Source organism: Chelon labrosus, assembly GCF_963514085.1.
Source record: "Chelon labrosus genome assembly, chromosome: 6".
In the NCBI taxonomy this organism is placed as follows: Eukaryota; Metazoa; Chordata; class Actinopteri; order Mugiliformes; family Mugilidae; genus Chelon; species Chelon labrosus.
The window spans coordinates 12,474,104-12,499,852 of record NC_140342.1 but is presented as its reverse complement, the minus strand read 5'-3'; the positions used below and the strand labels follow the sequence as shown (position 1 = coordinate 12,499,852).

Here is a 25,749-nt window from a genome sequence, read left to right as displayed (position 1 = left end):
TTTTTAATCCCCGTTTCATTATAAAACATCCCAACTTCATATTGTTTTTTTCTGTCCCCTCCATTGCAGTATCTCACAGCATGTGGCTCAATATAGTTTCACTCCCTCTATAAGACCTTGTGTGGAGAAAAAAAAAAATGATGCAGTGGACACAGAACATGTGGAAACATTATATGTCCATAAAAGCAGGAATGAGGTGGGGGATAGAAAGTTATTATACCAAAGTTTGACTATCATGAAAAGGATATTGGATATACCGTGTCAAATCAATTAAGAGGGGTAAGCTGAGTCAGAAATGTGCAGTGGTGGTGGCGGTGGGCAGAACGCGTCAAAAATAAAGAACAAAATGGCCCCGGAAAGAAATAGCATGTTGGATTTTATAGGCGTGTACGCAGAGAATAAGACAGGGGCTTTTGAGGGTATTTTTCTGAATTATACACATTAACGGAACACAGTCGTTTGCTATGTCTGAAGATAAAGTCAGCCCAATAAGCCATAGGGAGTTTTGATCAAGCGATAAGGGCCTATATATACTGCATAGTTAGATGATTAATATTCTCTCTACAACACTGCCCGTTATTCATGACTACCACAATATCAGATAAAATCTAGATCATCAAAAACTAATCAAAACGTCAAACCGTCACTGCCTGAGCATGAGCTGTAAGGAGCAAATCTCAATTCATACCCTGAAAAAGAATAGAGGGAACAAATAAAGCTAACCTTGACTGACAAATAGAGTGATAGCTGCCTTGATAAGTTGAATTATTCATTGGCTTTAAATAGGGCTTTGAGCGTCTTAAAACAACAGTCACCTGTAAAACAGCATGTGTTTAACTTTTTATTGTCCCTCAGAGAATCCTGCAGCTGTCCTATAAGGTAATGCTAGTGATGCAATTGAGTCTCCTGGTCAGGCTTCTTTTTCTTTTTTTGTTTCACAATTATCCTGGCTTTGGAAACAATGCACCACCCCGTCTCTTGGTCACATTGTGTGGACAGTTTCTAAATTAGGCGATAGTTTTAAATAATGTGAACACTTTCGCGATTAATTCAAATATAGTCGACATGTTTTCCCTTTATCAGAAAACAGTGCATTTTCAATTATTTACGTCTTAAACCTAAGTGCAGCACATTCCACGCACTTCTATGTTAGCACTGGAAAGAGCTTAGTAGCAACAGGGGAAACTCAAACTGCATCAGATTTTGTTTTCATTCGTGTTACATAATCAGTTATGTTTGAGGTTCTGTCAGCTTTAACCTGCAGCAGTTCTGTGACGACAGTCTAAAAAGAACTCCGCATCACAAAGACTATAGAGCGGACATTGTTTTAAAGGTAGGAACGGATTAGAAGAATGGCCGAGTCACGGACTAGATAAACATCTCAGAAACGCTGCAGCTTGAGGATAAGGAAATCCACTCTGTGATTAGTAGCCCTGGGATGTGAGTGGTACAAGGCGCTGCCAAAAGAGGCAGTGTTTTTCTGATGTGTTTGATCTTATCAAATATATGTGACCCACAACACTTCAGTGGGACCTCAAACTGGGTTGCAGTTATCATGACAAAGACCTATATGGTGAACCCAGGTGAGGCAGGACAAACAAAAAGAGAAACAAGGCATCTGTTAAGAACACAGCCTCTGGGCATGCAGGGTTACTTTAATAGATCCGCAAATACAGACCAGAACCACAGAGTTAATAGTTGATGGTCCCATGATGAACCTGCAGTGTCACCTCCAGTAAGATTCTTATCTGCCCCACATTACAGCGTGCCGTTACTTCAATGTGTGCGTGCGCGTGAGGGAGGAAAGTCATGTTATCTGGCGTTGTCACAACACCCTGAAGTGGATTTCCTGCTTCCACATGAGAACTCGATGCATTGTGAGTGTAGATCTGAGAGATAGATCCATCTTAGTGTGATATTAGGCTAAAATAAAAACATCAGGGCTTAATGACGAGCAAGTTTGCAGCAGATGATGTGGGACAGTCTGCAACATGTTTCGGTTTTGAAAATCAAACAATATGTGTCTAGTCCTGTTTGCTAATATTTACATACTGTATTTTCAGGGATCAAATATTTTGCATTCATTTCATTTTTGGCATGTAAGTATAACCTGCCTGCACAACTATGGCCATCTATATAAGACTTAAATGGGAGAGGTTTTGTAATACCACCCCATAAGTCTCTATGCGCCCATTAGCAAGCCACAGAAAGATTTAAAAAGCACACTAAAAATATACACGTCAGTCAATAAAAATGAAACAGTCAAAACTTTAAGAGAGTAACTGCTGTTATTTATTTATTTATTTAAAAAAAAAACATAATATAATCAATATAACATGTTCTAAACATCCTGGATTTGATGCAGCAGAAAAGAAATACAACAATGACACATCCAGTTACAGCACCTTCTTCTTCGCTAAATGTACTTTGCCCAGCAACTTCCAAAAAATAAACATAAATAAATAAATAAATAAAAAGGCAGCATGGACTGATCCTAGTACAGGTACCTCAAATGTGGAGAGTGTTAAACATGAGTTATTTTACTCAACTAAACTCTTTACTTTTCCTGACTGTCACATATCAGCTTAGTATAATTTTAGATTTTCAAATATATTGTTAGTAAATATAACTCATTGCAATTACGGCACTGTTAAAATGTCATTAAGTGCATGTAACTGCATGGAGCTGTAATTCAGTGCCACTACACCACCCAGCTCTGCATACCATCGCAAACGTGCATGCATATGTTGTACCACAAGAGGGCGCATGGTAGCTCAATGTATGGACACTGACATGCAGTTCATTCTCTATGTGGGACATCCACACTATTTTTCTTTTTGCGAGCATGTTTATCTAATTTCTTTTCAATGCATCTTTATGCCGTCTAATATCGAGAATATATAGTGTTAGTACGGCTCTGGAAAATCGTGCAATTGTGTCATCAAGCAGAATCAATCGCCTGCACGTCGTGCCGTCTGTGTAGAAGAGAGAGAAGAGAGACGTTTAAATCCTCAGCAGTCAATCAAAAAGAAGAGGGTGTCTGATTGGGAACAGGGTTTCGCATGCTTTTGCACGTTTGACAGCCCCACAGGATCGATTTACTTGCAGGGGATTTGTTTCATTTCAAATCATTTCTGCTTTCACAAACACATTTTAAAGCACATCCATCGATGTCGCATGGTGTCCTTCATGCTTATGGAGGAAGACATGACGGATTTGTGTTTAACAGTGTCATACAGGTGTATCTGAGCCTTCTGTACCTATTTTTTTAAAACAAAAATCCACATAAAAAACAAAATACACAAAGACATCTAAAACCCACGTGCAAACTGGATGAAGAATTAAGTTATAAATAAGTTACTTAGTTAACGTTTCCAACTTTTTGTCCTGCAGCTAAATATTTATTTTCTAAAGTTGAACATGGACCTCAGAAGGATAACATTAAAAAAAAGGTTTAGTCTTTTTTCTCTCCGAGCTGAGATGCAGCTGAAGGTGTCACAATTCGGCGCTGTCCACGGCCTGTGGTGCTGAAATTCAGAGGGACATCCAGAGTGCCCTTTACTGTCACCGCAGGCGCTAAATTCTAATTATACGCCTAAATAGGCCGATTAAATCCACCTTATACACATGACCCGCGCTTGTGACAAATCGACCAGGTGACAGACACCAAATTGGAAAATCAATTTGAACAAGTCTATGCACTGGATTTTTTTTTGTTTTTTTTCTCTCTCTCTCGCTAAACGGTTAGTTCTGGTATGATCGTGATGGAGCCTCGTCTGCTCCACGGGATGCGCTCCAGGTGGTTACGCGTCTGGTCTGTGAACCGGATGGAGCCAAGTGTGCTACCGGGACTGACTCACACCGGGAAATGCAGAGCGAGAACTCATGTTTCTCCTCGGGATGTGTTGTTGTGCATGACATTTGGTGACATTTTGATCATCACGGACGGTGCGGTCAGATAGATTTGTTTTTATACAGTGTAATAAGACCGAACATGGCGGAGGCGGTCAGTACAGGGGGTGGCCCCGATGAGCCTGGCGTGACCGACTCGTTTCCCGGCGACGAGTACGAGTGCAAAATATGCTACAACTACTTCGACTTGGACCGACGTCTTCCCAAACTGCTGAGCTGCTGCCACACCTTCTGCCAGGAGTGCCTCGAAACCTTGCACCTCCGGGAGGGCGGAGGGTGGAGAATCGGCTGCCCCGTGTGTCGACACCGGACTCCGGTGCCGGAATACCGCGTCCATAACCTCCCGGACAACACCGCGCTGACTGAAGCGCTGCCGGTGAAAGCGCAACACGTGAACGCGTCGGAAGAACGGACGGGTCCGTGCGTCTCTTCTTCCGCGACCTCACAAGAGACAGGCGGCAGCTGCGACACTTGCAAGCACGTTGCGTTCACGCTCTGCGTGTGCGCCATCTTCTCCTTCCTCTCCACGGTGGTGCTCTTATTTCTGGGCCTCATCTTTGTGCATAACGGCATGGCGTCGCCGGTCGTCCTGTGTTTGCTTGTTGCCAGCGTCCTCGCCTTGTTCTCCATCATCCTGACGTGGTTAACGTGTTTGCTGAAGTATCGGACAGAACCCGAGGCGAGCAACCTCAGCTCCCTCACATCTTATAGCCTATAATGTATTCCTGGGGTACATAAATTAAATTTAGCCTCAGTAGCAATTTAAAAGTGAATGTTGTTTATTTATTTACCCGGAAGACAACAACTGTGATCAGTTGTGCACAAACATAGCAGAATATTTCTGTCACAGTTTACTGGGACACTTTCATACAGTATTATCAGAAACACTTTCTGCTTTCCCTACTATGACAAGCAGTGCTAGACTGTACTTAAGTACATTTGCCAGGTACTAGTTTTACTTGACTTTACGTGCCAAAGTATTTTCATTTTGTGCTACTTTCTACTTCATAAGAAATGTTCTACTACTCAGAGATGGACAGAGTACACACCTCCACCACTTGAGTAAAAGTACAGATACTCCTTGTCAAATATTACTCCAATACAAGTAAAAGTAGCTTAGTCAAAATATTACTTAAGTAAAATACTAAAGTATTTGCTTAAAAAAATACTTAAGTAAAAGTATTTAAAAAGTATCTCAGGAAATACAGGAAAGGAAAGTAGCTTTATTGTCATTCTCTCTCTCTCTCTCTCTCTCTCTCTCTCTCTCTCTACATACCGCGACGTGCTTTTTCAGGTTGGAAGACGAGTTCTTGTAGGACGTGATATAATTAGTTCGCGGTAAGCACAACAAACATTTAAACTGAAACGAATCAGTTTTTGTGGCAAAAATCTCAAACATGGGTTTGAGATAAGGCCACGGGTGCTCGGTGGGAGTTTCTCCAGTTTCTTCCTGCATTGTATGGATTGTATGGCATGATGTAGTACAGGTACGGCAATACGACTAAGACGAACCATATGCGAATCAGCAGAAACTGTTTATTTTCTCAGTATTTTGAAAAAAATAAAATAAAAAAAATAATCAGCTGACGTAAGCTCAAAAGTAGTGAGTAACGAGAGCATCAACAGAAATGTAGTGGAGTAAAAAGTACAATATTTGTCCTTCAAATGTAGTGGAGTGAAAGTAAAAGTATCCCCCAAAAATAATACTCAAGTAAAGTACAGATACTCAAAAACTGTACTTAAGTACAGTACTCAAGTAAATTTACTTCATTACTGTCCACCACTGCTACTACTTCACTCCATTAACCTGACAGCTGTTAACAGACGGCTGATTTAATGATACAGTGTGTGATACAGTGAATATAAAGAGTCTATACATCCCTGTGACGTGACTTTACGTTACCAAAAAAAAAAAAAAAAAAAAAAACAGAAAACAAAGACCAATCATATTCATAAAAATAAAAACTATGCAATGCCACTGAAAACCTACGTGACATTTGACAGAAATAAGCCAGTACGTACGCGCCTTGATTTGGGAACATTTTCCCCACTATTGCAAAAATGTTCCAGCTGTCCAGGTGCGAGGACATCACCTGTACGGGTAGGCACACATATTTTCCTCAAACACATATGGGATTTAGGGCTAAACTCTGGCTGAACTATTCTAAAACACTGAACATTTATCGCTGAAGCTGTTCTTTTGTTGATTTGAATGTGTGCTCTGTGTCACCGTCATGCTGAAAGATGAAAGTTCTCTTAATTTCTCTGGTATTTGGAGCTATTACTTCAAGCCGCCTCAGTTCCACCTGAAGAAAATCAGCCCCAAACCATGATGCTGTGACCACCACGGCACACCATGGATATTGTGTTCTTCTACTGATGTGCTGTGTTGCTTATGTGCCCGATTTTGGGCAAAAAAAGTCATATCTTGATCTAATCAGACGAGGATACATGTTCCCACGTCGTTCCAGGACACTGGATATGAGTTTTTGCACATTTTAGCAAGCCTTGAATGTGTTTTCCATCAAAAAAAAAGTCTTACAACCCTGCCAGACGAAGACCAGAGAGATAGTTGTCACATGCCGGGACCAACCAGTACAAGATGTACTTAATCTTGCCATCGGCCTCTTGACAGCCTCCCTGATCAATTTTCTCTTCGTCTTCTCACCACTTTCAGAAAGATATACTGTTCTTGATGTTATTGCTGAGCCATATGTTCTCCACTTGTTGATGACTGTCTTCTCTGAGTTCCATGTTAATATTTTTTGTAACCCTCACCCGAGCGATACCTTCTGTATTCTGAGCTCTTTGTGGTCTTATTTATTCATGGCTCATGTAGTAGCATACAAACAAGAATAAATTTGAAAAATCTGAAAAAACAATACGCGTGCACACGTATTAGGTTTTTCTACTTTTTTAAAATAATTTTTTTTCTGAAATGTGTCACATTGGTTATCAGCTGCAGTGCAAAGGCTGATAAATAAAGGGACAAAAGTTCTGATTTGATTTCTTTGTGTGTGATTTTTTTTTATACCCCACAACCTACTGTTGTGTGGAGGCTTTTGTTTAATCACTGTATAAAACAGCTTCTGGTTTAAATAAAAAAAATCAGTTGTTATCACTTAAAGTGAGCTGGTATAAAATCAGTTCGACCTCAGTCAACTACAATATTTAAATGTCGTTTTTATGTCAATGCATCAGTGAAGATCCATATAAAAAACAAAAAAACAAACAAAAACAGAAACTGACAGACTATTATTAACACTTTACTGATTTACACATCTTTAAACATTACAATTTGACATGTAGGGCTTGTATTCTTTATTTTTTAAATGTGGTTTTGTTCATTTTTCTGAAGTAGAAGTTTTGTGTATTTCTTCCACAAACGACAGAATAAGAATCACAGCTCAGTTTATTATACCCAGTCTTCTATAAGACATGGAGGCCTTTAAACGATAGCATAGCAGGCAGCAGTATGACAATATGTGTAAAAGCTCTTTTTCAGAACGTCTCCAGAACCGAATAAACTACTTGGATATGTGGCGAAACAATGGACCAACAAGTCCTTTGCCTGTGTTTTAGCTTCGTCTTTGGCAAAATGTCAAACTGCTGGCATGTGACTGATTTATCATCATTTGCTGTGCTAGCATAATTCCTAACAACATGGCTTATTGTGCTGGTGTAGGAACCTGTTTACCTCATAACTACCTCTATGTGATTACACTGACTCCCCGCGGTGGAGCGGGCCAGCAGGGGATCCCGTGTCAGTGACCCCGAGGGGACTTGAGCACTTCACAAGATGAGAGAAATAACTTTGGGGTAGGGGGCCCAAATGAGTAGTGTTGTAAAGTAACGAGACAATGGAAGTGCAGATGACCTCCTCGGGGTTTTCACTCATCTGACGGCCTTAAGTTTGCTTTACCGAGTCATATAAAACAGCAAGAATACATAAACTCCACAACGACTTGGTTAAAGCTCAGATCACTTTAAAGTTGTTAGGGGAGTGTTGAATACAAATAGAATTTTGTGGATTTGCTTGAAAATCTAATTAAGCCACACACCTTTGTATCGCATTATAATAAGAATAATAACACAATCGGGTTGTAAATACACTGGGTAATTAGGTCAGTAATGATCAACAAGATGTCTCCATTTGGTTTGGATATGAGCTGAATCTCAGCAACACAGCAGGCATTTATATCCACTTAGTGTTGTTTTAAGAGGCGACACTGGTCTTAGGAGTTAAAATCTGTCTCTTTCAGGTTCCCTCAAAGGGACTCCTTCATTTGGTCATCCAGTCAGTGAGTAATGCCACTTAAATGCCACCATGAAACAAAAGCTTGAGAAAAAAAAAAAAAAAAGAGTAGGGGGTGGCAGGCTTCCACTGGGAGCCATAGGCAACACTGTGTCTGAGGCAGAGGGCTTCGTTTCATGGGGACTGCAGGGCTTAAAGTTAAAGATTACTTTGAAATCTGCATCCCCTACCATCAAACTCTCCCACTATATCCCCACCCTCCTTCCTTCCCTCCTCCCTGCAGCCATCAATCCCCGAAAAATAAAAAGCTGTCGCCACAGAGAAGGGGATGAGTTTAGAGCAGATCCTCTTTGATGACAGAGAAGGATCCTTTTGTTCCCTAATCCCCCACAAAAAAAAAAAAAAACCTCCCCCCAACCCCTATAAGTCCAACTGGACGTCAGGGGGCTTCATAATCAGCCAGGGGTTCAAAAGTTATTCGTTTTCCTGTTTTAATTAAAAATCAAATCAGCAATATCACAGATCTGTCATCAGTTTCTATCTTTGGCGTTGTCAGACTTTTTTTTTTTTAAAGTGGCAAAACAGAAATACAAACACATAATTTAGGAAAGCCTGAGTCACATGACCCGGCGTTGTCACCCCCAGAGAGCAGCCATTAGCCACTGTGCACAGTGTCAAAAGAGAAGGGGTCGCAGAGTAACAGACAGTTGCAGGATACATTTCCTCGCTTCCTGCGTTTGGCTTTAAGTGAGTGCAAAGTGTGTCTTTGTGTCATTATCAGATTGGACACACGGATTTCACAGAGGAGATGAAAGTGTTCCCTTTACTTGTAACATCTGCCCTCTGATGGTTTGTGTCCCGTCGTGACCTCAAAGACATAGCCCGAGGAGAGCGATTATCACCCCTCTGTACGCACTTTGGCCCGTCATGTGACCACGTGCTTGTGCGGATGTGTGTGTACGCGTTGGACAGGGCGTGATTTTGTGTGTTTTTTTGCGTGCACATATGCGTCAGTATATGCATGTATAGACATATGGCCTAAAAGGCATGCAAACACTCCAGAGACCGCTGAGGAGGGATCAATGTGTCGAGCACAGCTTACCTAGAGTTCATCGTGTTGCTGTTGGGATGTCAGAGAGGACTTGTCCTTTGTTTGTCCGCCGTTTCTGTCTCGCACACAATCACCGCTGGATCTTCTCTCTGTCAAGTTGAAACAAACAGCATGAAAGAGGGCAGTGTACAGCCATCATGACAGAAATCCACAGTGCCTCCCTCTGCTGTATAAAAGCGAGAATGCAGGGAAGCAAAAGATTTGCATTTTCAAATGTGAATCCATCTGCTGCTTCATTTGTTATTGCTCCTATATTCATGTTTGTCAGTCTTTTCTATTTTTCACGTCTCTTTCCAGCCTCACACATAAACCTGTTTAACAAATCACAGCAAGAGCACACTGATAGTTTAACACAGCAACCGTCAAGTTATTATTTTTGAGGTAGCAGCTTGTTTTTCCCCTATGACCTGATCAAGACATTGTTGCAGACAGCGCCGTCAGATAATCCACTACAAGGAATTAAATCTATGTTTTCTGTAAAGATATTTTTAGCAATAGTGGACATGGAACCGTTCTGGATGGCTTCACTTATCAATTGTTTATTATATATATTTTAAATATGATTGGAGCTCATTAGTAGAATAATAAAATCCATTCAAAGTCAAGTCCACTAGATGGTGCTATTGAGTTGTTTTTCCAGGGCAGGTCAGCAGAGGTGACAATTAAACAGAGGTTCACACATGTTCTAATTGAGCTGAGTCGGACTGGACTGTAATACAAACAGTTCAGTTTGTCAGGTGCATGCAGTATTTATGACAGTGGTGGGATTTTTTGGTGTGTCTTCTTGACAATGCCATTTTACAGCTATAAATCCGTTGACGTGAGACAAAGAGAATGAGAATGTTATCAGATATCAACAATATCTCATTGTGACTTAATGTCAGTAATGATATTGTATTAGTGGATTCCCCACCGCTTCTCCACATGGATCACCCTCTTCTCCCTCATCATCATATCCTGGATCGCAATTGATAGAACATGCATAGAATTAGATCTGTTCATGTTTGGACTGACACACTGAAACATTTGTCCTTATTATAGCAGTTTACCAAAACTCATTTCTGTTACAGTTGTATAATGCACCAACACCACTCAGTTTAACATATAAAATGTCTGGAGCTGTTCCCCAGCGCTGGATTTGGAAGCCAATGCAAGCAGACCAGAGGCCGAGGCTTGGAAAACAAAACGAATCCACATTACTAGGTGCCAAATCAACACTTTGATACAGTCTGAGAACAAAAAGAACGCACCTGTGAGCTCCTGAGGGCAACAGAAGACAACAAAAGAAAAACCTCATTGAAACATCCAGCCAAGTCAACCACGGATAGAAGACAAGAGCAAATACAGAGGGTTTACCACAAGGGGCAAACGTCTTTAAATAACAACTTCCTCAGATTTCAACACATACGACTCCAATTTAAGTCTGCATTTTAAGCCTGTATAAATTATATAAAGGACATTAGTATGTTTTGGTAAACAGCTAAAATAACAAAATTGTGTTCGTGTCCAAACTTATATGGACCTTACTGTATGTGGATCAGAAAAGACAAGAGGGGACTTGTTGAAGGAATGGGCCGGAGCCAAAAATAGTGGTGAGAGGGTTAAGGGAAACTTCCACTGCCTCCAAACTTCACCAGAAAATGATCCAAGTGACAACAGTGCAGAAACTTATTCTGTCCTACTAATCACTCACTATTGCTCAAAATTAAGATACCACAAGTTAGTTTTGTGATGATAAACTGTGTTAAAAAGAGTGAGTGGATTAGTCCTCTTCATTAATGACAGTGTTCACTGATTCCAATAAAATAATATAATGTATTACTGAGTAAAGATGGATGGATGTATCAGCACCAGCAGCTACTGAAAGTTTATTTAACAGCCATATAAAACTTAATTTTATTACATTTGAAACTACCACAAGGCCATAATATGACTCATAAAGTCATAAACACCTATCAGGCAAACCATTTTGACCATGGTCATATTCACTGGTGAAGTGAATAACACTGATTATGCGGTTATCATGGCACCTGTCAGTGGTGGGATATATTAGGCAAAGTGAACACTTTGTCCAAAAAGTTGATGTGTTATAAGAAAAACTGACAAGCGAAATGATGTGAGCAACTCTGACCAGGGCCAAATTGTGATGGTTAGACAACAGGGTCAGAGCATCTCCAGAACTGTTGCTCTTGTGGGGTGTTCAGGGTCTGCAGTGGTTACTACCTAAAAAAAAAAAAAAAATAAATCATCAGGGGCCCAAAGGAGTGAAAGCGGTGAATTGGCGACGGGGTCATGGACATCCAAGACTGGTCCGAACAAACAGATGTGTTACTGTAGATCAAACTGCTGAAAAAGTTAAAAACACACAGTGCAACACAGTTTGTTTTGTTTGAGGCTGCGTGGATGCAGACCAGTCAGGGTGCCAAAACTGACCCCTGTCCACTGCCGACAGTACCTACAATGGACAGAACTGGACCACAGAGCAATGGAAGAAGGACTGGTGTTTTCTTTTACATCATATGGACGGCTGAGTGCCTATAATCTGGGGAACATATGGCACCAGGATGCAAGGGATACCCTCTTTTTGTTAATTTGGGGGGGGGGATGATGCTTGGTCTGCAACAATGTTCAGGTGGTGTTACTTATCGCCACATAGCATACACTGCCTGGCCAAAAAAAAAAGTCACCACCTGGATTTAACTAAGCAAATAGGTACGAGCCTCCTATTGGATAATTACTGCATGGGCGATTATCTTTCAGCTGGCAACAAGTTATTTAACCCTAACTGATGCAATGAGTGACTTCTCATTTCTTAAACAACCGCAATGTCTAAAGACACATCCTGTGGTCGTTGAAAAGATGTTAGTCTGTTTGAGAAGGGTCAAATCATTGGCATGCATCAAACAGAGAAAACATCTAAGGAGATTGTAGAAACTACTAAAATTGGGTTATGAACTGTCCAACGCATTATTAAAAACTGGAAGGATAGTGGAGAACCATCGTCTTTAAGTAAGAAATGTGGTCTGAAAAAAATCCTGATATCATGATTGGCGATCACTTACACGTTTAGTGAAATCAGATCGAAGAAAAACAACAGTAGAACTCAGGACTCTGTTTAACAGTGAAAGTAAGAGCATTTCCACAGATGAAGTGATGCACCCATCATGCCGAGTGTCTACTGTACAAGCCTCTGGGGGCAGTGCTATGATCTGGGGTTGCTGCAGTTGCTCAGGTCTAGGTTCAGCAACATTATGTGCCCAAAGAATGAGGTCAGCTGACTACCTGAATATACTGAATGACCAGGTTATTCCATCAGTGTATTTTTTCTTCCCTGATGGTACGGGCATATTCCAAGATGACAATGCCAGGATTCATGGGGCTCAAATTGTGAAAGAGTGATTCAGGGAGCATGAGGATGGATTGGCCACCACAGAGTCTAGACCTGGAAATAAATCTTGTGACATTGCAGAAGCTTATCAAAACAATGCCACAGCTAACGTGCACTGTGATCAAAGCTAAAGGCGAAATATTAGAGTGTGACCATTTTTTTTTTTTTAGGCCAGGCAGTGTAAATGCCAGGATTCAAGCTTCTAAGAAGAACTTCACATTGTGATGAGATCATCGGGGTTATTTGATCCACAGGTTGGCAGTTTTAATGTTGTGGCTGATCAGTGTTTAAATAAAGCTAATAGCCTTGAGGTCTAAAAAAACACAATTAGTAAAAATTAAGTAAATATTTTTTCAAGGAGGCACAGTGTATCTTAATAACCGACATGAACAATACTGAATGTCTCAGTTAAAACTAGGATTACATTGGATACTGTGTAGCTTGCTGGATCCAAGGTGTCCCCTGAAATAATATTTTATGTAGGCTGTTTTGTTTCTTTGGGGGGTTAAGCAAATGAGTAACATTGTCTTTTTTTCCCATTAATCATCTGCTAATGCCTTGTCATTTTTGATAAACCACTTATTTTACAAACACTCTGTTCATATAAACTGATCAAAATGGTGAATGCCAATAAAGTTTGCTGCAATGCAAACTTCTGTGGTTCACTGCTAGCTCAAACAGAAAAGTTCAGACCGATTTTGTAATCAAAACATGCCTCTAATAGCCGCCATGTTTCACAAAACAGACCAAATGTACCCTGTTAAACACAACTGTGTTACAATTCATCGCTTTATACACATTTAGGTTGCTCACAACATTGTCTCCTCCACACACCTGGACGCCCTCCGTCGCTCCTCCTTGTAAAAGTAGCCAGTTAATACTTATTGGCCCTGAACTAAAACACAAAACAAACACCTATTCGACGAAGCCAGGTGAGTCGTACGTTTCCCGCGTTCAAACCTCGTGTCGAAGGCAGGAGGGGCAAATGGCGGGCCCGTTCAAATGAGCCCCTTACCCGCTTGCAGTAGACAGCCACAGTGAACGTTGTCGGTGCGGACAGATGTGACCGCTAGTAACCTCGCTGACGTCCCGGTTGTCCCAAGCACGCGCCACCTCCAGCGCTCCAATCGCAGCGGAGAAGCGCAGCGACGTCACTCGACAGCTTCCGGGCTGGTCTCAGTGGCCCGGTGATGCTCAGGTTTTAATTTTTATATGCGTTTTCTGACAGATATACAGCCGCGAGTCACAACCACTCATGCCGTGTTAACAGACCGAGCCAGTATCCCGCCAGAGCTTTGGTTACAAGGATAAAATACACTCGACCCCGTCCCGCAGCGGCTCATGCGTAGCGGTTGAGAGAAAAGAGGTGAGAATGTGTTGCCGTGCTGTGAACGCTTTGCAGATGTTGATGAGAGGGGGGCGATTGTTAGCGACCGGTTTGCTCCACGCAGGCTCTTTCTCCTTTACCGCGCCACACGCCGCTGTACAACACGACGTGTGCGCGCGCCGTCTTCCAATTCTCAAATTAATTTATAACCGTAAAATGGTTTTTACCGCATCTGCGCGCGGGCTAACAGCAGCTGCAGCGGCTAGCAGAAGCTAAATGCTAGGCATCTGTGATTTGCTAGCTGCTCGTGTGTCTCTGAGCTGCCCGCGAGCTGCTAATCTTGGTGCTAGCCTTTCGCCGTTTCAGACGTACACACTGTGCAGTGGAAGCATGCCACGATGTGATCTGATTTAAACATAAACTATCTGATTAGTAGTTAGAGCGTGATAGCAGCGCATATCTAAATTGTTATCTCGTTATCGTGTTGTGATTATGTTGATGGCGATACCTTTTGAGATAAGGTCACTTAAAATCAGTAATGCGACTCTTATCTTGCATCTACCGCTTCACAGAAGACGGTGAATAAGAAACATTCAATCAAGTAAGTTAGAGGCAAATATTTAACGTAGTAAAGATTAGAAGATGAATAAGGATAATAACGAGATGGTCACCAGATTGAAATCTTGGAAGAGGAAGTTGTATCTTCCCACTATTCCCATATCCTGGTGTCAGTGTCATTAGGTAGCTGAAACATTAACATGTGGAGGGTGTGTCTTCTTCATTCAAAGTGAAGTGCACAAAGACTGAACCTGTATTACAAGTACCAAAAGCAAACTGAGTGAGACATTTTATGACAGCTCCTGTGAATTCACGGTTTATATATATATATATATATATATACTCGGCAAACAAGGTGGAATTTCATCATATGGTTTTGGTGAGTTTCTGCTTAACAGGTGGGACAAGTTCACCCTTCACTGTTTTGTTAGACTAATAATTGTTTGACTGCAAAGGTGGTTCAGTGTTGGACTTGGGTGTTAGCTGGCAGATTTTTTAATTTACAGAGGGTAGAGGAATTTAGATTTTCACCAGCGCTTTTAAATATGTACTTAAATGATAGGTAGGGGCAGAAGAGTCAGTATGGTTAGGTTTTCTTAAGCTCTGATATCATGTGACATTCACTGAAGTGCCCAGAAGAGGAAGTTGTAAGAATTCATAGTGAAAGTGCTGTCGGCCTCTGCAGTGCAGTGTTGCACCGGCCATCGTGTCATGGCCCTAAAGTCCCGGGAGTGTGGCGCAGTGCAGATGACCAGCAATCGGTAGCCTTGTTGGCTCTCACGCTAACTGAGGAGTCACGGTCTTAACTGAAGGTCTTTCTCACCGTCTCTTTCTTGCAGCTTGTGTTTGCTAACAACCAGGATCGGCCCACCTCAGTGTTAGATTCTTCTCAGTGCTGTTACTTTTGCCGGCCAGGACATGTTAACCTCCGGCGTGACCTCCGGGCCTCTCCTTTGCGAGCTGAGGAATAAATCACTGCCGCATCTTCCATCATGGCCTGTCTCAGTGGCTAAAGGGCCACGCTGTAAATTGCCCTCTGGCTTGAAGCACGCACTGCAAATAGCTGAGTCTGTTGGAGTAGAGTCAAAGGCTTTTGTGGCATTGCCAAACAACCTAGAGCAGCAACGAGTAAAGCACATGGTAAAAATCTGTTGAAAACTGTCTGGTGGTGTAAGTACAGAGTACACTGAATAATTCCAGAAAATTAGAGAGGCAGAGGTGAGTGAGGTGGTGTCCTCTGACTTAAACACCGCCTCGGCTCGACTCGGCAGTCTACAAATTAACAGTGGTCTTTTCCAGCAGTACCAAAACCAGTTTGGCGTATATTATCTGCATTTTTAAAGTAATGCTGAATCCGACAACGTTCTCATCTTCAGGTTATCTGACGGTTATTATTTCTTTATTTTAAAATGATAAATGGATGGATGCGAATTATTTTGGTCGACAAATAACCAAAATGTGTTGTCAAATGAATCAGTGGAAAGCAGCGAATCTTCACGGAAAATTCTTTGTTTACTAATCAGTTAATTAACAAAGCGAATGAGCTCCGCTGTTAAAGCTTGATTAGGTGTCATAGCATCATGCCACCTCTGTAAGGTCGTCCTCCGTGCAGCAGGGTCAGATGGTCTTGTGAGAGAAAAAAATGCTGACTGAGAAGCAGCCTAAGAATAGGCAGAGATGGTTTTCATGCATGCTAGGATTAATTTACGTGGAGGCAGTTACTCACATTTGCTGCTGCTAGGTCTTTTGTAATGTGCTGATGCATGTTTATTCTACACTACACCTCTAAAACGTTGTCTCTGTCTTTCAGGTCTTGTTGACTTCCAGCACAAATCCATCATCCGCAACCTTCAGCCTCAGCAGCAGATCATACTACTTCTGAGATAGCAGAAACGCAGCGTGTCGTGGCCCTTCGGGTTTAAGCCAACTCTAGCCCCAACTTCATCCTCCAAGATGAAGTTGAAAGAGGACATGAACCCCCTGCTGCTGCAGGTTTTCCGCTCCGTGGTCTGGGTCTACTCCGTCATCACCTTCATCCCCTGGTACTTCTTCTCCGGAGCTGGTAGCAATTTGGAACGAGCCCGTCGGATCAAGGCGCGCTCGGTTAGTGGACACCCAGCAGGGCCTTACAGAGCCATCAACAGCCAAGCAAAGCTGGCAGCATGGCAGCACAACGGAGTGGACACCCTGGACAAGATGTTTGAATATGCTGCAAGGAGTTTTCCACACAGAGATTGTCTGGGCACCCGGGAAGTGCTTAGCGAGGAGGACGAGCTCCAGCCAAACGGCAAGGTCTTCAAGAAGGTGAGAGACGTGAACCTGCTATTCTTGTATCTTGTTTCGTTAGTCTTTTAAATGTTTGGTTTGTTGTGGAGCAAAGTTTGCAGTCAAGTGAGTGGGAGGCTTCTTTCATCACATTGAAGTTCCTGAACCTGTCGGATTACTGGAAGTTTGATTGTGTGCAAGACTGTGCTCTGCCACTGAACACAGTGTGAAGAATGTGGGTGGAGGAGCAGCAGTGTCACTGGTCCATTGTCTCGCAGATAAATTGCCACTTGCATACCCACAAAGGTCCTGTAGATGGCACTAACTGACTGCATGTGAATGATGATGTTGTCTGAAAAGTACACTATTCAACTGTTTAAGTATGCACAGTATTATTAACATCTTACATGGGCTTTTTTTATTGTTTCTTGTAATGCAAAGCAGTGCACATAGTTATAATCCCTCCATTCATATTCTACTAATACCATTCCTTAAAAGATGCTTTAAAGCTGCCCTAGCCTGCACATTACATTCACCATTATCAGTTTTCATTTTGCCCTGGATCCTGAACCTTGCATAAACCTCTGCACATTGCACGTAGGTGATCCTTGGAAACTATAACTGGCTTACGTACGAAGAAGCCTATGAGGCGGCGAAGTGCTTCGGCAGCGGTCTGGCAGCTCTCAATCAGAAGCCTCTGTGTAACATCGCCGTCTTCTGTGAGACCAGAGCGGAGTGGGTTGTGGCAGCACAGGCCTGCTTCATGTACAATTTCCCACGTGAGTGACACATGTATATTCACACATTCTTCAGCCTAATGCAAAACACCGGAGATGACTGGCCTGACTAAACTATTATTGAACTGTACAGTTGTGACCCTGTACGCAACCCTGGGACCCATGGCCATTGCTCACGGCCTGAACGAGACAGAAGTCACGCACATCATCACAAGCAAAGACCTGCTTCAGAGCCGTCTCAAGGTACCTGCATAGTAGCATCGTCTGTTTCTGTATGTAGTTAAAGAAAGTCGCCAAATGACTACATTAGAGCTCTTTTAGAAGCTCAGTTCGGTTAGTTTAATTACTTTATCTTTCATTCGCTCTCCTCCTTCCCGCTACCTTCATCCAACTTCACTTCCCAGGCCATTCTGTGTGACGTGCCTAGGCTGCAGTACATCATTTTGGTGGACAGTAAACCCACAAGCTGGCCAGACCTCCCCAGGGGCATCATGGTCTACAACATGGACGCCGTGAAGGAGATGGGATCCAAGCCTGACAATAGTGAGTATTTGCGCAGCGTGATTAAAAAGGTTTCTAATTTTGTCCGGGAAATAGAAGTACACTGATGGAGGCTTAAACAAAGCCAACACCCTGGTGTAATTACAGTGATGTGCTGTTCAGAGCTGGCAACAGTTTAAATCGTCATTTTCTAAACGCCCAGCGCGTTAATGAGGGTGGCGGGGCACGAAATGTTTAGGTGCTGTTAAATCGCTTCAACCGTGTTTATAGTTTTCTTCTTATTTAATTGGGGAAAATAAACATTGTTTTTCTAAAATGGTCTCTTGGTCTCCTTAAATAAAGCATTAATAGGTACGTGAAATATTTACTCATCTAAAATAATTGTAGCTATGATTCATTCCACATACAAAATATAAATCATATAGAAGATTGCAATAATTTAAACTACTAGATCAATTAAAATAAGCCTAATCTAGTCTAGTCTAGCCTAATATTTAAGTGCAGTAAATAATGTATTCTTCAAACCCACAGAAAGCTAGAGCCCTTGGATGTGGCCTTTTTCTTGTATGGAGGGAGAGAGGAAACATTTCTTCATACTCACTTAGCATTATTAGAGCTAATAATGTGATCCATTTCTACTCTAACCATCAGTGCTCTGCTCTTCTGCCACCGCAGTCTCGGTAGAACGCAGACAGCCAGAGCCCTCGGACATCGCCGTTATCATGTACACCAGCGGCTCCACAGGCATCCCCAAGGGTGTCATGATCTCCCATGGCAACATCATCGCTGGCATCACAGGCATGGCTGAGCGAATCCCTAACCTCAAGTACGTCGATATCAGATCCGCTGCTGTTTCTCTGACACGTTCTCTCTCTCATTTTTTGTTGTGTTCTGGTACTCAGAGACTTTAAAACACGCCTCTCATTCATTTTCCGTATATGTAATGATTCTCCAACGACTGGACATGTGCCATCGAGCTAATTTTTCTTTTGTATCTCATGAGATTAATTATTATTTCTGTGCTGGCAGTGAGAATGACACCTATATTGGCTACCTGCCATTGGCCCATGTTTTAGAGCTCAGCGCAGAGCTGGTGTGCATCTCTCATGGCTGTCGCATCGGCTACTCCTCACCTCAGACTCTAGCCGACCAGGTCAGTGTTGTATGTCTCTCTCTTAACAAAACATTGAAAGACAAAGTGGAATTCTTGGCGTCCAACTTGACTCATATGCGATTTTCTATTTAAGCTTTCACTTTTAAAGTTCTCCATTGCACACGTCTGTGTTGTCCACTGAGAAATGACAAATTTCCGTGTTATATTTTTACAGTCCACCAAAATAAAGAAGGGCAGTAAAGGGGATACCAGTGTGCTGAAACCTACTCTCATGGCTGCTGTACCTGTAAGTCTTTATAGATTTGCACCAACACATAAGTCCAATTCTAAAGATCCAATGTGTCGGATTTTGGGGGATTTATTGGTAGAAACAGTCTATAGTTAGTTTTCATTTGTGTATAATTTTGTTGTCTGAAGATATAGTTTTCCATAGCATTGATGCACACACAGCAAACTACGCTATTCATTGTGTTTAGCATGTTTTTGCACAGTATCCTACTGCGTCTCAGATGATGTGGGCCACATGTTATTTGCATATAGATAGGGTTGCAAAGGGGTGGAAAATTTCCGGTAAATTTCCAGAAACTTTCTATGGGAAGTTAAACTGGGGAATTTTGGAAATATTCCAAATTAGAAACTTTCCATGGGAATTATGGGAATTGTTGGGAATTTATGGGAATTAACTGGAAATTGGGGGTAATTTAAACAAACTGTATCATATCCAAACATAAATGTAAATATTTTTTGTCATAAGCAGACATCCATGCAAAATAATACAAAAACATGACATTTCAAAAATAGCTTTCATTTAGCACCTAACTTACCAGATAGTTAGCTACTGTATTAATACATTTTTATTTAATATTTGCAAGTTAAACATTAATAACGTTATAGATCAAATATATTTACCCCATGATATTATCAAAACTTACTTGACTTTATATAGTCCGCGGGCTCAAATGTGTGGCTTCAATAGTCTTGTGCTTTGAGCTCAAAAGTGTGGCCTCCAGGCTTCATGTAGGGGGCGTGGCCTCAATAGCCCTGCAGTAAGCAGTGTGCTGTGTGCATGTGATTGAGGAGTGTACTTGCATTAAATCTGGTTGTTTTAGCCAAGACTATGCTACAATATATTCCCCCCAACTATGTTTAAGTTCCCTGTTAAGGGCCAACCTTCAATTTAGTAAATTTCTTATTTATTCCTTTTTATTCCCATTAATTCCCATATATTCCCGTTAATTCCCATGGAAAGTTTCCAACTTTGAAAATTCCCGGAATTTTGCAACCCTACATGTAGACAACAGAACTGTGATCAGATCACAGTTGTTACTTGATATGCATGTGGAAGATGCATTTTAAAATTCATTTTATCAGTGAATCCTGTTCACATTTCCTTTAAAAGTGATTTGGCCTCGTTGATTGACATTAGCAGTGATTATTTATCAAACTACACTCAGGCCGTGTAAAATGTCAGCCAACGTTCTGAGCAGAGAGCAGCCTTCAAATGTCAGAAGTGTTAACCGAGTGTTTTCCTGGCTGGCGTGTGTAGGAGATCATGGATCGAATCTACAAGAATGTAATGACCAAAGTGGAGGAGATGAGCAAGTTCCAGAAGACGCTCTTTGTCCTGGCCTACAACTACAAGATGGAGCAGATCTCCAAGGGCTACAGTACACCTCTCTGTGACAGGTAGTACACATTACGAATACACAATAGACTGTAGGTGACCTTCAGGAAAGCCCCTCTGGTTGATATTTACTTCCTCTGTTATACAAACATTAACCTCTGTTCCTACATGGCTAATGATAAACCAGCAAAAATTCTCTCGTGTGAACCATTGAGTAATATTGACTCTGATACTGTGTATGCACAGAACATTCTGCAGTATGAGTCAGTATCCGGACGCTGTGTTGATATATTGCTAACTTGATAAAGATGTTTTTCCTCCACCTCTTACTCATCGTCAACATGTTGAATATTCTTGTTCCACTCCTTCCCCACAGCCTGGTGTTCAAACGGGTGCGTTCGCTCTTGGGGGGGAACACCCGAGTGCTTCTTTCTGGCGGCGCTCCACTCTCAGCAGCCACTCAGCGGTTCATGAACATCTGCCTGTGCTGCCCAGTGGGGCAGGGATACGGCCTGACGGAGACTTGCGGAGCTGGCACCATCAGTGAGGGTAAGAGGGGAGGGTGTCAGGAAATGTGAAAGAGCGGGTTGTCTTTGTTTAAAAAAAAAAAAAAAAAAAGGGGGGGTGGGGACAATTACATTATTTGTTTTGGCACATACATTTAGCTGTGTCTTTTGCTGGTATTTTCAGTCTGGGACTACAGCACAGGACGGGTCGGTGCGCCACTGGTTTGCTCTGAGATCACACTGAAGGACTGGGAAGAAGGTGAGTGGAATGGCAGCAAATCGGTTCATAAGCCCCGTCCACATAGAAAGCAACTTGCTCCTCACTAAGGAGCAGTTGGTCACTAGTGAACGTTACAAGCTCTGGTTGCCAAGGTAACCCTCTTGTATATTTCCCACATGAGTGACGACACCGTTCGGGTTCACCGGACACTCCAAGCCCATTCTCAGCAAGGTCAAACCAAAGGCATGGACAGTGTTTCCTTTGACTAAACATCTGGGAAATCATGATTGTGTCATATGTCTATCAACCGTGTCAGTTGCTCCCATTGGTTGTCGCCACAACTGTGCCACCTCAACGTTAAGATTAGCGTGTCGCCAAAGGTTGTTTCCGCCTATTATCGCTACTACCCGTGTGTGTGTGTGTCCCTTTAGAGAAGCTGTACATTCATATTGTCCTGCTAAACAACAACACCTTCTGTGCTCCTCCAGGTGGTTACTACAGCACAGACAAGCCCAACCCGCGGGGAGAAATTGTGATCGGTGGCCCCAATGTCACGATGGGTTACTACAAAAGCGAAGGCAAGAACCACGAGGACTTCTTTGTGGACAAGAACGGCCAGAGGTGGTTCTGCACCGGAGACATTGGAGAGTTCCACCCTGACGGATGCCTAAAGATCATCGGTAAGAAATCAAAAAAAAAAAAACACTAGTGCGCATGATTCACGTGTTAATCTGTCAGGGTTTGTAACGCGTATTCTCCTCTCGCAGATCGAAAGAAAGACCTGGTGAAGCTGCAGGCAGGTGAATACGTCTCTCTAGGAAAGGTGGAGGCCGTTCTGAAGAACTGCCCCTTCATAGACAATATCTGTGCCTATGCCAACAGGTAGAGCCCTGCACACACTTCCTCTAAATCTGTTTAATCATTTGAGAAGTACTGACAAAAATATTTGAAGCCATTTTTGTCTCCTCTTCTGTTTGTTTCCCGTCTAAAAGTCTGAAACGAAGCTTGTTTTGTTTTTCTAGTGACCAGTCCTATGTGATTAGCTTTGTGGTGCCTAACCACAAGCAGCTAATGGCGCTAGCGGAGCAGATGCAAGTGAGGGGAACATGGGAAGAGATCTGCAACAACCCCCAGATGGAGAAGGAAGTTCTCCGCATCATTACGGAGGCTGCCATCTCAGGTAAAGCCTTATTATTACTTGAGAAAAGCATTTTGAACCAAGCTGAAGTCTGGACAGCTGATAGAAGTTTAGTGTGATGTTATCCAATGCCTTGTGCCAGACTTGACGCTAAACTGTATCTGTCATTCTGACTTGTGATTCTTCTCTCCTCCGACCAGCAAAACTGGAGCGATTTGAGATCCCTAAGAAGATCCGGCTGAGCGCTGAGCCCTGGACGCCAGAGACTGGCTTGGTCACCGACGCATTCAAACTGAAACGCAAGGAACTTAAAACACACTACCAAGAAGACATCGAGAGGATGTACGGCGGGAAATAACTCCCTGATTCCACTCCAGACAACACAGAAACACAGAAACTTGCACACATACCCAAGGAACTCAAAACACCACTACCAGGACTGTATCCAGAGGAAATATAGTTCAGATCCAGATAACACACACACACACACACACACACATGCATTCTTACAAAAACACCACACGCCTCCTCCTCGGCTTCCCTGCAACCAGCTTCGATCAAAGCAGGGGGGAAATTCCCGGCTTAACGCCTTTCTTTCAAGAGGCAGAAAGGTCCCTCACAGACCGACTGAGCCAGACAGGCGCGCACGGTGCGATTCACTAACCGCTCCTCTTTGATGGATTTAGCCCTTTGAGTTGCTATGACTGCACATGAAGTCGGACCTTTGCATGACTCGAAGTGAAACAAACGTCAGGCTAGACTTGTATCTAAATCCATGTCAGCGAGCCGCGCCCGTTGCTTCTCCTCCACCTCCTGCTCCTCCCACCCCCCCCTCCCCCGCTCTCCGGAGCCTATTCCACCAGTGCAGCTCGGTCGTAGTGCAGACACCTGACAGGGACGTAGGTTAGCGTGAGCCAAACCGAGGGATCCCTCCTGGGCTCTGAGTAACATTCAGGTTTTGGAATCTTTGCAGGGATCTCAATTATCTTGAATGCTTTTATTATTATTATTATTATTATTATTATTATTATTTTTTAATCCGTGTTACGATGTTCATGTTTGTTCTTTTTATTTTAGCTTTGGAACCCATTTGAGGAGTATTGTTCTACGTGAGGAATAGGTGTTACGAAGCCATGAGAGATTGAGCATTAAGATGTTTTTAGATGAACTTTTCTTACTTCTTTTATTTTATGGTGATATTATCCAGAGAGGGGTTTATTTCAGTTTTTTTCATTTTTTAAATGTTCATTTTGTTTATGGTAAATGTTCTTTAATGAGCTGTGTTTACAAGCTTTTCTAAAGGTTTTTTTTCCCTCTTGTCTGTTTTCCAAAGTTCTCACATTTGAGTGTTTACAGACTTAACTAGTACAAGCAATTCAGTCTTGAGTCCTTTTTGCTCCCTTGCAGCGAGGTCAAATAACAGTGGTTGGGAAAAAAAAAGAAAAAGAAGCATCATTGGGACCTTTTGGGGTCATTTTGTTGGTACATCGACATACATTTTCCTGCAGTCATAATCCAGGCACCATGTGGATGTCTCCAAGGGAACTTAGCTTACTGTGTAGAGAGATAGTTACATTAGTTAGCCTGTCATTGATTGCTGTCCCTGTTACTTTTTAGTGCAACTGTACCTGTTCTCCCTTTTTGCCATAGGTCTAGTTACTCATTTTTTTAAAAGCGTCTAAATATGAAATACAAAATGAATGTGCAATATTTATACAAGGAAAATTTTAAACTAGAGTATGTAAGAAGGACAAACGCGCACAGACGGCGGCCCCTCCACGGCGTATTAATGTCTAGTCTTCGGTGCATAGCGGAAGGCCTGTAGGAAGATCGTAGGAGTAAACATGGTAGACAGACACTGACGTAGTAAGTCTAGATGTAGCCCATTTTGAACGTGCTGTGCTGAAACTGTAATGTTCCTTCTTAAGACTGTAAAGTGGAGTTGTAATATTTGGCATTGTAGAAACTGCATGAGGAAAAGTGCAACTGTACCAAAGCACCTGTCGCACTCTATTCGAACAACTGAAGATATACTTTATGGGCACACTCCATGTTTAACCGGGGTGCAGGTTACATTTCTGTATGATTATATTTGTGCAATGTATATAAAAGTGACTACAGTACTATAGGATTCTGTCACCTGCCGTTATTTGAACTCGTAGGTTTTCAGGTTGGTGGTGATCATCTCCTCTTGTTACAGTATTTTCTCCCCTTTTTTTGGTTTATGGACGTAAGATTGAACAGTGTTTGGTCGGTAGTCCTTTTTTTTTTTTTTTCCTTAAGGCCGACATCTTTTCTTTCTGTTTTGCGAACCCTGCTTCGCTCGAACTGAACACACATTAATAAAGGTACTGTCAGGACATCTCCACTCATCTATCTTAACTCAGAGGGGTTGTTTTTAAGCTTGTGAAAGTTTGACCACACTATTGCGACAAGGCTGGAACCCATTCCTCCTTTCTGTTTTTTTTTTTTTTTCCCTTTAAGTAAGGACTCTATCCTGACATTTCAGTGAAAAGTCAGTAGCTTACTCAGCTGCTCGCTGCTTTTTCTCTGCCTGGCTAGAGGCGGCTAGTTGCCTTCTTACACACACACACACACACACACACACACAAACACACACCCGTATTGTCTTCAGGGCTGTAAGGAATGTGAAGCACTCCCTGCATTTTGTTGAAAGCACACGTCATGTCCTACTAACAACTTTTATCTGGGCTAATGTCAAAGCAAAGACGACAGGTGGTGCAAAGATAAGACTCCACCACTCCTGTTGCTTTCACTTGGTTGAGAGGCTTGAAGTTGATTACAAATAATAACTGTACAGGTGTAAAGCCTTCTGTTCATTTATTAATAATCTTAGTTTTTGATTATTCTTGGGGGGGGGGGTCTCCTCCTCCTCGTTTCGTGCGATCAAGTGGCCCTGCAAGCTGAGCTACTGCAAGTGTCTCCTTCCTTATTTATTTGTGATTTGGCCTTGAAGATTATGTAATGAAATAAACAAGTTTGTGTTGTAAGTCCTGCCGATCTTTGTGTGTGTGTTTTGTTTTTTTTAAAGTTTTTTTTCCTTAGATGTTTGTGCTGAACACCTGGAGATAA

At 42.2% G+C, this 25,749-nt stretch overlaps 2 protein-coding genes and 1 long non-coding RNA gene across 3 annotated transcripts; 2 read left to right on the top strand and 1 right to left on the bottom strand.

Annotated features, from left to right (window-relative positions):
- Nucleotides 1-2,326: 2,326 nt before the first annotated feature.
- Nucleotides 2,327-13,723, bottom strand: LOC311490011. The gene is made up of 3 exons (XR_014699138.1): nucleotides 13,501-13,723; nucleotides 9,270-9,367; nucleotides 2,327-2,975 (listed from the first exon to the last, which is right to left on the bottom strand). It is a non-coding gene; the product is annotated as an uncharacterized lncRNA (long non-coding RNA).
- On the top strand, nucleotides 3,882-4,893 carry LOC311489949 (RING finger protein 228-like). The gene has a single exon (XM_084547264.1). The coding sequence runs from the start codon at nucleotides 3,995-3,997 to the stop codon at nucleotides 4,628-4,630; it is 636 nt and encodes a 211-aa protein (XP_084403390.1). The 5' UTR covers nucleotides 3,882-3,994; the 3' UTR covers nucleotides 4,631-4,893.
- A 110-nt stretch (nucleotides 13,724-13,833) lies between the features above and the next one.
- acsl3b (acyl-CoA synthetase long chain family member 3b) lies at nucleotides 13,834-25,639 on the top strand. Its single transcript, XM_084546885.1, has 15 exons — nucleotides 13,834-14,032; nucleotides 16,362-16,855; nucleotides 17,418-17,595; nucleotides 17,687-17,796; nucleotides 17,958-18,096; nucleotides 18,730-18,880; nucleotides 19,084-19,207; nucleotides 19,383-19,454; nucleotides 20,715-20,854; nucleotides 21,169-21,341; nucleotides 21,483-21,557; nucleotides 22,007-22,198; nucleotides 22,286-22,400; nucleotides 22,541-22,698; nucleotides 22,857-25,639. Exons 2-15 carry the CDS (start codon nucleotides 16,505-16,507, stop codon nucleotides 23,012-23,014), a joined length of 2,136 nt encoding a protein of 711 aa, XP_084403011.1. The 5' UTR covers nucleotides 13,834-14,032; nucleotides 16,362-16,504; the 3' UTR covers nucleotides 23,015-25,639.
- Nucleotides 25,640-25,749: the final 110 nt, after the last annotated feature.

Bases quoted from the DNA above. Each gene is read 5' to 3' on its own strand.
- LOC311489949 (XM_084547264.1), top strand. From the start codon at position 3,995: ATGGCGGAGGCGGTCAGTACAGGGGGTGGCCCCGATGAGCCTGGCGTG.
- acsl3b (XM_084546885.1), top strand. From the start codon at position 16,505: ATGAAGTTGAAAGAGGACATGAACCCCCTGCTGCTGCAGGTTTTCCGC. The intron at 21,558-22,006 runs GTGAGTGGAATG...GTGCTCCTCCAG, and splicing joins ACTGAAGGACTGGGAAGAAG to GTGGTTACTACAGCACAGAC. The intron at 22,199-22,285 runs GTAAGAAATCAA...CTCCTCTCGCAG, and splicing joins CGGATGCCTAAAGATCATCG to ATCGAAAGAAAGACCTGGTG.